Genomic DNA, 12,678 nt, shown 5'->3' on the forward strand with positions numbered 1-12,678 from the left:
TGATGGATTATGAATTTATGAATGCGGATGAATGGAAATGTCTAAATTGCCTTGAATATGATTAGAGAGATATTTACATTGCCTCGGATATAGTTTTAAAAATATCATGAAGGAACTGGCTTCCCTTTTGGCAGCCATAATGGTCGAACATGTGCTTCTATGACCTTGACCTAGACACTAGAAAGTCAGATGCCTGTCTTGTGACAAGGAGCCAATCGGAAGTTAGCTGGTGGCGCTATGCTTTACGACCCTGGGTGTGCTTTACAGACAAGCGCACAGCAATGACGTAGAGAGCATAGCAACCACCCTGGGAGGGCCTATGAGCCATAACAACCAGTTGACCAATCAACACAGGGCAAGCCCTCCAAGCCTGGAGGCACACCAATCGTGAGCCTGTGCGTACCCCTAGACACTCCCCTTACGCTGCCCTATAAGATCTTTTGGGAGACCCAAGGAGCCGTCTTTTCTAGCCGTCCGCCATGGCAGGTGGGTGAAAGACCCGAGCTAACATAGGGTTAGCTCGTTAAATTACAATAAAGCCTCGTGCAGTTTGCAGCAAGCTCTCGAATCCGCCTGGTGATTGGGGTGACCGCGAACCTGGCCTGAGACCCCGGAAACTTGGGTTTTCGGGGGTCTAACAATCAGAATCACTTTAATATGGTCAAAAAAAGCATCCAGTAAGTCAGTCAATGTCTTAACAGGAAAAATTATGATTTGAGCCCTAGGAAATAGTCAATTAAAAGGTTAGCAAAAGCCTATAGCGTTAGCTTAGAGACATGAGGAATCTATGGATGATTCTGTAAAATTTGACAGATGAGAGGATACAGGTCTTGCTAAATTTTTATGGTTAAAAAAGGAAATCTAGAAAATAAAAGTTGATACATGATTTTAATAAGGGTTTGTGAAAAGCCTCAGGAGAGAGCCAACCTGTTAGGTTCTCAGCTTGATTGTGTATTTGCATATGCAAATTAAGCCAGGTCAGCTAAGATGCTAATGAGGTCTTATCAGCTTGTCAGCTTCGAAGGTTAGATTAGAAAAGGCTACTCAGAAACTTTAAATAAATCTGGAGAATTATTAAAGACATGTTGTATTCTAAAGAAATTAAGGCTTAATAGATAGCAATTGGAAAAGATAGTTTAAAATCTTTAAATGAGTTTTTAAGAAATTGTTATAAAATATTCATTGGTTAAGTATCTTTTTTGGAACATCTAATGATGATTTAAATCCTTTAAGTAAGATTCTATAAGGAGATAATGATCCAGATGTACCCAGACAGCTAAGAAGGTAGACAAGTTCTATAATTAGAGGAGATGATTCAGCATCATCAAGATATATTGACTATACAAAACCATGGGAAGCTTATGTACTCCCCACAAAGCATAGTCCGACTTCAGTGCTATGGCAGAAGGAACCATTACTATGGTTGCGCCTAAATATTTTAAACCCTTATTTTAAAGCATTAGCCCACATGGTACAGAAATGCCATATAGATTCTAAGAAGTATTTTAGGAGAGAACCAAGTATGATACATGTCTCCTACACTAAGCAACAGTTTAATTGGTTGTTTCAGAACAATGAGTCATGGGCGATTGGCGATTGTCTTTGCTCAGTTTTCAGGAGGAATCAATAATCAGTTTCTAGCTCATGGACTGTTACAATTTGCACCAATACATCCTTTTGTATTTCCAAAATTGCAAAAAAACAGTCCTATAAAAATATGCTATGTTAATTTTTACCAATGGTTCTATTGGGAGAGTCACTTACATAGATTATTAATTAAAAGGAATGGATAGAGCAGACAGCTCTGGCTTCAGCTCAAATAATCAAACTACAAGCTGTTGCAATGGTCTTTCAGATCCTGGTAAATAATTCATTTAATTTGTATACTGACAGTCACTATGTCTTTAAGGATCTTGAGGTAATAGAGACAATTCCATACATAGGATCCAATATTAGATTGATTTGAGCAAATTCAAAATGTTATTCACCTAAGAGAATTATCATGTTTATGGGTCACACTGGGAACCTATTAAATAGGCCTTTCCCTGATTACTAGCCAAAGGGAATGAATTAACTAATTAACAAAATTGGTTGATTTGCCTTAAATATAAAAAGCTCGACAGGCTTGTAACTTTCTTCATCATAATAGCAAGTCTAAGAAAGAAATTTGGCTTAACCAGAGAGACTGCTGGTCAAATCATCAAACAATGTGGAATATGTCCACAATATGGCTATGGCTAATTTAAGGGTGAATCTTCAAGGCCTGTTCCCCAACCATTTATGGCGAATGGATGTGAATCACATTACAGAGTTTGGCAAGTTAAAAATGTGCCACTCCACAAACAGGAGAAGCCACCAGGCATGTTATAAGTCACTGTTTAAGATGTTTTGCTTACATGGGAGTGCCAAAAGTTATAAAAACAGATAATGGGTCTGGATATACTAGCAAAGCTTTCCAGCAATTTTGTGATTAATGGAAAATTGATCAAAAAACATGTATTCCTTATATCCCCAAGAACAAGGAATAAGAGAGCGGGCCCATAGTGCCCTAAAGCACAGCTTCTAAGACAAAAAGGGGGGAGCTGTGCCCCCAGTCTCCACATGATGCGTTAAATCACACACTGTTTATCTTAAACTTTTTAAATATGGATGCCAATGAGCAATCTGATGCAGACAGATTCTGGCATGAAGGAACTCGAGCAAATTTTGCTCAGGTCAAATGGAGAGAAAAATAGAGGGGACCAGACCCCGTAATTATTTGGGGGTCGAGGGCATGTCTGTGTTTTCTTGCAGGAGGAGAACGAGGTGCACTGGCTACCAGAAAGATTGGTGAGATGCATGGAACTGAGAAAAATGGGACCTGGGCCCACAGGGGACCATCTGAAACAGCTGGAGTGAAACACTGGACCTGTGTTCCTGAACCTTGAGGACATCTGACCTACAGCGGAGGAAGAAAGGAGACACACCCAGTTCCAGTTTCGAGATGCTTTCCAGAGTTCCAGCCTCCCTACAGACGGGCTACATTCACCTCTCCGAATCCGTGAGTGCTCATCCAGGAGCAGACTAAGAACTTGATAAAAAAACAGCTTGCTTTCTTGCCACAAACAGACACACAAAACTGTTTTGCCAGTTTTCTCATTGGGAAAAAGGACCCATTTAGGACAGTCGGATACTGGCATAAACCAAAGTGGCAGAAGCTCCTTCACAATGCTTAAACAAGAAATGGACAAAAGACTTTTTAGTTAACTTTCAAAGACTGTTTTTACAAACCTGATGTTAGAACTTCGGACTTTGAGCAAAAAATAGATAAGTTTCTAGGGGCATTGAGTCCCAGGTAGGGAATAAAAGAGGGTTTACAATTGTGAAATTGTTCACACCTCACAGATTGTGAGAATATCTTATTGTCTTTTGATTGCTTTGTAACTCACCCTAATGTATGTTCATGATGGAATTGTTAATGTTTGTAATCTTGCTATATGTGTTATGTAATTGTTATTAGAAACTAGAAGTCAGAGCTCATTCTTACAGGAATGTAACGTACAGTTTACAAGCCTTAGGATAGAAATATGTTTTAGGGAGCAAACTTTAATAAGGTCCGTATCAGAGGCACTAGAGGCATTGCCACAGATTTTAAAAAGGCCATTTTAACTTTTACATGTCTTCATCCGCAGAAGATTTGCTGCCAAGCTGAGATGCTTTTCTCCTGTAGGTTTCTTGCTGATTCAGAACACTTGGAGCAGGACTATGGCCCATCCTCCACTAACCTTATTTGTTTTACAGAGACTGGTTTCAGCCAAAGACGGTAGGGTTTTCCTTGCCTTCAGGGAATCCTAAGACAGAACACGCATGATGGAATGCGTGATTCCATGACGGGCACCCCTGGTGTAGGTTGAAGGGAGCTCCTAAAACAGGCACAGTCATCTGTCCTGATGCAGAAGCACAGGTTTCTTTTTATTAATTTAAGAGAGAGGAATTGTGGGGGACCAAAGTCTTTCCGCTACGGATTTTATTTTGAGATCCGGCTTTGGTTTCACTAAACATGGAGCACCAGAAAGTTCCGGCACACTATTGTATTGTTAATGCCAGTAAAGCTAATACTGTTTACCATGGCCTCAGGGTAATATGCCTCCTAATTTGCATCTTTATGCGCCTAAGCATCTGAGTAGGCCCTCACCTGGACAGAGGAGCCAGAGGTGTGTGAATAACTTGTGAGGACAGAAAGTTAGGAAGGAGGAGAGGCAAGCAGCCAGAGCAGAGAGAGAACAAAGAGGAAAATGGTTTTCCTCGTGGTATTGGCAGGATGGTTAAGAAACAGCAGAAAAGATGGCTAATAAAGAGAGCTCTCTGAAGATGACAAGATGCCTGTGTTTGATCTTTATCGCCTTTGGGTTGCTAGGAGCTTCCAGGTCCACACCCCCCCACTCAGGTAGAACCTCATGGCTGTCATGGGTTAAAGCTGAGACAAGCCGGGTCAAGACAAATTCTGAGTATTGCAAAGGGCTGGGGGAGTCTAGAGTCTGAGACTGAGAAACAGAGGTGGATAGGTGGACCCAACACCCCCCCCCCCCCCCCCCGTTTCCCCAGGCACTGACACTCTAAGGCAGTTTTTCAACTTTATTAGCCTGGGCTCCTCCCTGCCAGCCCCAGGGGCTGGTCCCTGGGCACAGTGAGCAGGATTGAGGTTAGACAGGTTTGGCCTCTGGCTCTGGCAGCTTGGGATAGCCAAGCCAAGGGAACAACAGGTGCAAAAGTCCAAATGTTGGCACTTCAGGTGTGGCCGGTACCCAGCCAGGCCACAAGGTGGACCGGCGCACCATGGTCCTCTTCGGACAAAGGGTCCACTATGGCAGCATTCCTTCCTGGTCAGGTGTTAGGAACAGTTGGTGATTCTAGCCAGGAACTGTTGTGCCCACCACTCATCCAGGTCAATAGGTACAAAGTCTGTGGGTAGAATAGATGATGGGCAGTGATGCTGTTTTCCAAACTGGACAGCACCTCTGCCCTCCAGCTGACCACAGTCCTAACCTGGACTCCTAGTATAGTACTCAATGGAAAAGGCGGGGGGGGGGGGGGGGACACACGACACGGACGGACAGTCTGGCCCAAAACTTCCCTCCCTAATCCCCTAGGGCTAGAACCTTGTGGAGAGGACTCTTTAGGGATGTAGGGCATGAGGAAAGACTCACTCTGCAGCCGGGGATCAGGAGTGTTCTCCACATACTGCACAGGCCGTGGGGCACTCTCATCGGCAGGGCCGCCATCCAGTTGTCGCTCTACCTGCTGCCAGGCTGTGAGGGAAGGACAGTTAGAATGAACCAGGCCCCTGATATCCCTCCCACCCCAGAATCTGGTGGTCACCTTGGACTCCAGCCCAGTTCAAGGAATGGACATGACCAGGCAGAAAGCCAAAGAACAGTCTAGCCCTTGGGCTGCTAAGAGTCAGGCTATAGTGCGGAAGGACAGGGCAGAGCCAGGTCCACACTACTGGGATTCTGCGGCCAGGGTCACACCCCCTGGTCCCTTACTACCTTCGGACACAAATCGGACGTTCTCCTCGTGGGCCAGTGTGTAGGTCTCTTGGGTTCCCTCGAGGGATGTGGGTGTGGTGAGGGGCCGCCTGCCATTCACTCGATTGAACACAAGCCTTGGCCCTGAACTGTGAGAGGGTAGGAGAGAGATACAGTTGGCACAGCCAGGTCCAGGAGCTATTCTGAAGAGTTCAAGAGCAGCCTCAGTATTTACTCAGTGCACCTGCACAGGCACAGACCCAAACTAGATCCTTCCTTAGTCACAGAGCAGTGCCCTCAGCTGCTGTGGGACAAGGCCTCTCTGCTGCAGACCCTGAGCTTTCTGCAGTTCAGCTCACACCTGTAGCCCCTGGGGCCAGGGAAGGTTGAGTGACTGCAAGTCAGAAAGAGTCCCAGCTCTCTAACCAGACCTTTGGCAGGGAACCGGAATACTCCACCTCTGCATTCCTAACTCCCCACCTACAGAGTGCTCCTGTGCACTCTTAACTCCTCACCCAGAATGCTCCTCTGCACTCCTAACTCCTCACCCACAGAGTGCTCCTCTGCACTCCCATCCAGGCAGGCTTCCAGGAGCCCGGTTTTAACCTCTGCCTGATCAGAACTCTAGTCCATCCCCACCCACCGGGCACAGATACCCCTTCCATCTAGAGATGCCCCACAGACCCAGTCACCTCAATGACACCCCCACTGTTGGAAAACAAACCAAATAAGGATGGATCAGGATTTGCCCTTCCCTCTCCCTGGCTGCCCCCAGGGAGATGAGCACAGAATGCTGGGGAGGACCCACTCCTCAAGGCAAGAAAAAAGGGGCAACTTGAATGAGATGCCCTCCCATGGCTCTGTGCTGCATTCAATATTCAGGGGTGAGGGGTGGCTGAACCCCTCCCAGCTAAGCAGGCCCAGGTCAGGGCAGGAATGTGCCATTCCAGTTTACTGGCTGGTGGCAACTGGCCAAGCCCTGTGCTCATGAAGCCTGGGGTGGAGCCATGGAGGGAATAGGGCCGCACCTACAGTAGGAGGTGGGAGCCAGAGTCCTGGGCTGCACCTGCCACTCCGCCAGGCACTCGCGGTCCCGGTAGGCCTGCTCGCCTTCCTGGGCTCAGGTGGCCCACGCCGCTCTGGGTTCCTCCTCAGGTGAGAGGGGCACTAAAATAAAGAGGAGGGTCTTGAGGGGCACAGGGTCCTGCCAGTCCCAGGGCTGGCAGGGTCTGGTGGCTACAGAAAATCTTAAATGTGCAGGTGGGAACCACAAGGAGGCAGGACTCCTCCCAGACCCATTGGGTACCTGAGGTTTTGGTGAACCAGAGGGCATGAAGGCATTCTTTTTTTTTTTTTTTTTTTGGTTTTTCGAGACAGGGTTTCTCTGTGGCTTTGGAGGCTGTCCTGTCTAGCTCTTGTAGACCAGGCTGGTCTCGAACTCACAGAGATCTGCCTGCCTCTGCCTCCTCAGTGCTGGGATTAAAGGCGTGGGCCACCAACACCCAGCTTACACTTTTTTTTTTTTTTTTTTTTTTTGGCATGAAGGCATTCTTAATGGAAATCCCCCTTTGCTTACAACCACCTCTATACCTCAAAAGGTTTCAAATGATGAAAGCTTGAGGGCTGGACAGTGATTCTTTTTGCATGAATGTTTTTGTTTTGTTGAAGCAAGGTGTAGACACGCAGAAATTGTCCTAAGTACCAGGATGCAGGTGGGTGTGTACTACCACGCCTACCTGGGGCTTACTCTGATTCTTAAAAGAAGGAAATCCCAGCCAGGGGCTGTGACTAGATCAAGGTGGTGGCCCTGACCCAGAGGGCAAGGGCTACAAACCCAAAGCTAAGCCCGGCCCCACCCCTGCTTGGAGGCAATGGTTATGTAAGACAAGGCTCTGTAGGGGAAAGGGCACAAGTCCCAGAGTGCACCTGTACCCACTCCTGGGAACAGTGACTGCAGTGCCAGGCCATAGTGCCCCACAGACCTCCTCTCATGTACTCCCTCAAGGTGACTGGTCACCCATTTTTCATACTGGGAAGAGAAACTTCTTGCCTGTGTCATGCAACAAAGGTGGTCAATCTAAGATTTAGCAGTATTTTGACTCCAATGCTCACAACTTTGACTCTGGCCCACTTCTCTTCTGCCTAGTGGTCCCTGAACATTCATTCATTGCTCCATCTACTTCTGGGGGGCAGGTAATCAGTCATATGATCTCATCTCGAGTCTCTCCCATCTGTCTCTTGCCAGGACAAAGGATGTCACATCTGACCATCATCTCGGGCAGCGCCTATACCCAACTATTTAGTGAGTTGAAAGATTTGAGATTTTGCCACATGCCAGCAGGAGGATAACCAGCGCCTCCCATGTTCCCTTCTCCTAGAGCTTGTCAGAGAGATGGTAGCTGAGGAAAGCTCCAGGGAAAACAAGAACGGGAAGGTAGTAAACACAGATTTTGAAGGGTGGCCTTGAGAAGATAAAAGATTAGATGTAGATGTATTTGTGGAATCCCTATAGGAGCTGGAAGTTACCAGTATGGGGTCAAGGAAGGAGCAACTCCCCAGAAACCTCGAGGAAGTAGGGGGGACACCTTGCCCTGTCTCCTCAGCTCCCAGAGCCTAGAAGTACTTGAAATCACTGTCCCTCACGCTTCAGGTGCTTTAACTGGCCACTGATGGGTGACTCGAGGCCTCCACATCAGTCTAACTTCCTATTTAGAGTAAATAGCCAGTGTGGTGTCCCTTGCAACTTATGGAGTTCTGGAGACTGTCCTCCTCATGGATATCACCCTCAATATTGCCACAAACCTGTCCTTGCTGTCCCCCAACAATGAGGACTTAAAAGGCTATTCCAGCTCCAGACTCCCTGTCTGGTTGACCACTTTGTGGTTACACACCTGCACCATAGAGTCCTCCCAGAGACATAAGGGCAACGGGGACATAAACTGATATCATCAGGAAGCCCCCTAGGAACTGCTCATCCAGAATGTAGCAGAGTTGCCAACATGCCTCTGTAGCAGGAAGCCCTCAATTCTGCCAGAATGTCAAACACAGTCCCACACAGGTGTCTCCTACCTATGGCATCTGAAGCCCAGTAGCTGAGAGATGGGGTAGACTTCACCACACCGACTCTCCAGCTGAGGCTAGTCTAACTCTTGGCCTCCTTACAGATTAGCCTCAACTTGTGCCCCAACTGAGAGCCTAGGGCCCTTAGCTGGTCACATGCCACCTATACCAGCATCTTGAGCCCAAAAGCCTACATGCCTGCAGCGATCAGGAGCAAAGTCTATTGTCACAGGAAACAGTAAATTGAGCCAAAGAAGTATAAGGTTCAGCCTTGAAGGGGTGGGACCATTTCCAGGTCACAGTAGCTGAAATCCAAAGTAGTCTGGCCTGAGCTTCCCTGGGGCCTTGGACACACTGCTAGTTCTGAAAGTGAGGAAACTGTTGGGTCTGACAGGCCCTGACACTGGCTGGGGAGGAGGGCTCCAGTGCCCCAGGGTGTCAGTGAAGGGCAGGGACCTGATAAGGCCAGCGGGGAACACGTGCGCTTTTTCTGCAAGGACAGGGCCTGAAGACCTTGAGGGCCAGCGCCTTGGGCAACTTTCCCCAACTTTGACCTCGACCGCTTCTCAATGGGTTCAAGTTAGCGGCCCACGGTCGCCAGGTCCCTCGGTCTTGGGTACCTGAGGTCCTTGACAGGCAGGTGCGGTCGGAAGCCCGCAAGGCCCCACGTGGCCACCAGGGTCCACGCACGCCAGCTGGGCCCAGTAGTAGCCAGCGAGCCGAAGCGCGCGAGCCGCCTGCGCCCCGCCCCCTGCCCGCCAGGACGCGTGGTCCTCATCACCTTCTCCAAGGTCACTCTCGTGCCGGGCGGCCCCGCTCACCTTGCCAGTGGCCAGGGTCCCTGAGACTGTGCCGAGGGCTGCTCGCGCGCGGGAAGCGCGGTCGGCGGCGCGGGCTGCCGGCATTTCAGGAGCTCGCCGAGTCTGCTCTCTACCTGCTGCTGTGTGGGACCTGCGGGCCGGGCGGAGGGCGCGTCAGCCGCCGCGGGCCAGCGGTCAGGACGTCCCGCCTGCCTGCCCGCCCGCCCTGCGCACCTGTGCGGCGCTGCGCGACCAGCTTGCTGGGCCCCTTGGTGATGGTGTACATGGTGCGCCGTACCGCCTGCCCCTGGCAGCGGTTAGATCAGGCACCCTCCACCAGCTTCACTCTGCGGTCCCTGGGGCACGGCCCCTTTAAGGACGGAGGACAGACTGGGAGGGGCGGAGCGACCCACACACGCCCCCTGCCCTTAAAGGAACCGCGCCCACTTGGTAGCCTTTCCAATCCTTTAGAAAATTGGCCAAGATGCTAGATCTGAGCCAGAGGCGGGGTACACTCACCAACGAGTATGCCAGACTGTAATCCATCATCAGATTGGAGCGTGTGTGTGTGTGTGTGTGTGTGTGTGTCTGTCTGTCTGTCTGTCTGTCTGTCTGTCTGTCTGTCTGTCTGCCGGCCTTCTGTCTTTATCTGATCTGTTGTCTGGTATTTCTGGTGAGGGAGGCTCTTTGAGTGGGCGAGGGACTTCTGTGTGCTGGGGTAGTTCTCTGAGCTAGAGATCCTGTGCAAACTCTGAAATCAACAGTATTCCCGTTCATATTTGAGGCCCCTCAGCCAAGTGCTTGGACAAGCCTGGGCTGATGGGGATCACCGTTGTCTTGGATCTGCTTAGAATGAGTGGTCTAAAACAAAAAAGATGTGTTTAAGTAGAATGAAGTTCTCTGACTTTCCCCAGTGAACAAGAATATCAAGGCTGAGCCGGGCGTTGGTGGCACACACCTTTAATCCCAGCACTCGGGAGGCAGAGGCAGGTGGATCTCTGTGAGTTCCAGACCAGCCTGGTCTACAAGAGCTAGTTCCAGGACAGCCTCCAAAGCCCCAGAGAAACCCTGTCATGGAAAAAGAAGAAAAGAAAAAGAAAAGAAAAAGAATACCAAGGTTGCCCTACAGGTATCCTGAAAGCCTAAAACCCAGAAAAAGACCAGAGGATATAAAACTCGGGGTGGTGGTGGGGTAACCCAGCCTTAAGGTACTAACATTCTCCTCACGGTTATGTCCTGAACCTTCCTGGAGGTGGCCCCCTTTCTCAACTACTGCAGAAGCTAAAAACCAGGTCCCATCAGGCCTGTGGGGAGAGCCATAGGGTTTCCCAGTATACCATGATGGAAGGAAAACCCCCAGAATGGGTGGAAGCAGCCTGACCCTCCTCCAGTTGTTCTAATGACCCCTATGAAATGAATGCTGAGGGTTTGAAATGTGTCTCCCAAGACTTGAAGAACACTGTTGCTATATTTGAAAAGGATCAGTTTGCTGCCACCAGGGACTTGGGGAGGCAGGTCTTTCTGTCAAGTCTTGGACCACTCAAGCAAGAAACACAATGGGGAAGGGGTGAGGGTGGGTAGTTGATCCACCTCAATCCCAGGGTACCCCAAACCACCTGTGTGGCTTGCCAGTGGAATTCCAGAGGACTTCTACCCAAGATGGCCAAGCTGCCATGATTCTTCCAGCCCAGGGTACTTTGGCCTTACATTATCCAGAGAACTGGAGAACAAAAGGCCTCCCCTTCTCCAGCCCTGGGAAGACTCAATTGAGTGTGTGACAGGCACAAGGGAGGCATGAGAAATGACGACACAGCTGAGATAGTACACAGACAACAGACCAAAGAAAGAATTCCACCCAAGTCTAGCTGGTGAGCCAGTGACTTTCTTGAGGTCACTTACTGGAGCAGGTAAGAGCACGACCTTCTTGAAGCTGTATCACTGAAAAGCCCACCGAAGTGTAGGTGACAGCTCCTGAAAGCTGAATTGTTCCTTCCCAAGGCTACTTCAGAGTCTCCTTTTGGCTCCTGATTGTATAGCCTTTGGGGAAGAGGCTTTCCCAAGCTTCACAAGTCTCAAATTTCCTTTGCTTCTTGAGTCTTAAGAGCTTCCTCTCCTTCAACCAGGAGGGAATGTTTCAATCCCCAAGATTGACTATCAGTCCTGTGGCTGCAAAGGCTGAGTGGGGATATGGGAAGAAGTTGTGTATCCTCCCCACCCCACCCCCCAAGCCCTGTCCCTGCCCAGGGAGTCAAGGCCTGGACATTTATGGAAAGAAAGGGCTACTTCCTGGCTAAATTTGTTCATTCCTACTTCCAAAATGCCTGACCTGCCCCCACTAACCACCAAACTGCCAGTCCTGCCAAGGCCACTGTAGCCTGAATCTAGTGGCCTTGAGCATGCTGCTCTTAATCACTCATTCGTGGTAGGGAGGCAGGATAGGATACTGGGGGCTCATGTTGGTTTTTGCAGTTTCCCCTGAAATGACAGCCATACTGAGGGCAGGGGCAGGAAGGATCAGTTGGATCAGAATGAAGCGCTTATAGTCAAGGAGGTGCAAGGCCCTGGTGTGGGGCGTATGCACCCCATACATAACACTGACAGAAGCTCTCTGGAGACAGGTCCCCCTACAAAGAACTTACAACCCCAGCTACTACCACTGAAAGCCTAAAGCCCAGCTTCAAACAACCTCATCAATGGAGAAACCCGGTCTTTGCCTAAATAATTGTTGGCCCGAACTAGAGGACAAGGCATCTAGTCAACAGCTGCATCAGAAGTCCAAGGTTGGGTGCAGAAAGCCCTTAGATGGGCTCTCAGAAACAAAAGGGTGGGGGCTCTCAGGTGGGCTTGTTCTAAGGCTGGGGCATAGGCAGGTGAGGCTGGGATGAGGAAATCTGGTGGTCCCTAAGGAGCAGGAAGCTGAGGAGGTGGAAGGACAAGCTGGAGGGGCAGACAGCCTGTTAGGGGCTTGTCTTCTCAGGCACACTAGACCGCATTAGACCACTGCCACCTGAGGATGGAGCCTTGGTGGGGTACCAGTCGTGAAGGCTGATGTCTGAGGCAGGGAGTGTTATGGAAGATCACAGCTAGAGCCAGCAGTAGAGTCCTCTATCTCCTGACTATGCCCTTTTCAGAGAAAGACCAGGGATCTGGAACACCAAGGAGTAGGTATGAAAATGAAGCAGACTGGAGTCATAGTCAAGGGGCCAAAGCTGAAGGTACTGATAATGATCCAAAACCTTTATTCTGGACTTCTGATCTCCAGAACTGTAACAAAATGGATTTGTTTTCAACTACCAAGCTTTGGGTTAATT

The 12,678-nt window shown here is 49.2% G+C and overlaps 1 protein-coding gene across 2 annotated transcripts; it reads right to left on the reverse strand.

Moving 5' to 3' along the window:
* Positions 1–4,599: 4,599 nt before the first annotated feature.
* Mcrip2 (MAPK regulated corepressor interacting protein 2) lies at positions 4,600–9,759 on the reverse strand. 2 transcript variants are annotated; one of them, XM_027425101.2, is made up of 6 exons: positions 9,602–9,759; positions 9,389–9,518; positions 6,574–6,674; positions 5,529–5,656; positions 5,187–5,288; positions 4,600–4,941 (listed from the first exon to the last, which is right to left on the reverse strand). In XM_027425101.2, exons 2-6 carry the CDS (start codon positions 9,470–9,472, stop codon positions 4,871–4,873), a joined length of 486 nt encoding a protein of 161 aa, XP_027280902.1. In that variant the 5' UTR covers positions 9,473–9,518; positions 9,602–9,759; the 3' UTR covers positions 4,600–4,870. The 2 variants fall into 2 exon arrangements, with proteins under 2 accessions (XP_027280902.1, XP_027280903.1); XM_027425102.2 differs by lacking the exon at positions 6,574–6,674 and having other exon boundaries at positions 9,602–9,758.
* Positions 9,760–12,678: the final 2,919 nt, after the last annotated feature.

This window comes from Cricetulus griseus, chromosome 7 (assembly GCF_003668045.3).
Source record: "Cricetulus griseus strain 17A/GY chromosome 7, alternate assembly CriGri-PICRH-1.0, whole genome shotgun sequence".
NCBI lineage: Eukaryota > Metazoa > Chordata > Mammalia > Rodentia > Cricetidae > Cricetulus > Cricetulus griseus.

Excerpts from the sequence above, each read along its gene's own strand:
- Mcrip2 (XM_027425101.2), bottom strand. The coding sequence starts at position 9,472 with ATGCCGGCAGCCCGCGCCGCCGACCGCGCTTCCCGCGCGCGAGCAGCC. Across the intron at positions 5,657-6,573 it reads AGTGCCTGGCGGAGTGGCAG|TTCAGGGCCAAGGCTTGTGT; the intron begins GTGCAGCCCAGG and ends ACCCTCTCACAG. Across the intron at positions 4,942-5,186 it reads TCCTGATCCCCGGCTGCAGA|ACTTTGTACCTATTGACCTG; the intron begins GTGAGTCTTTCC and ends TTCTACCCACAG.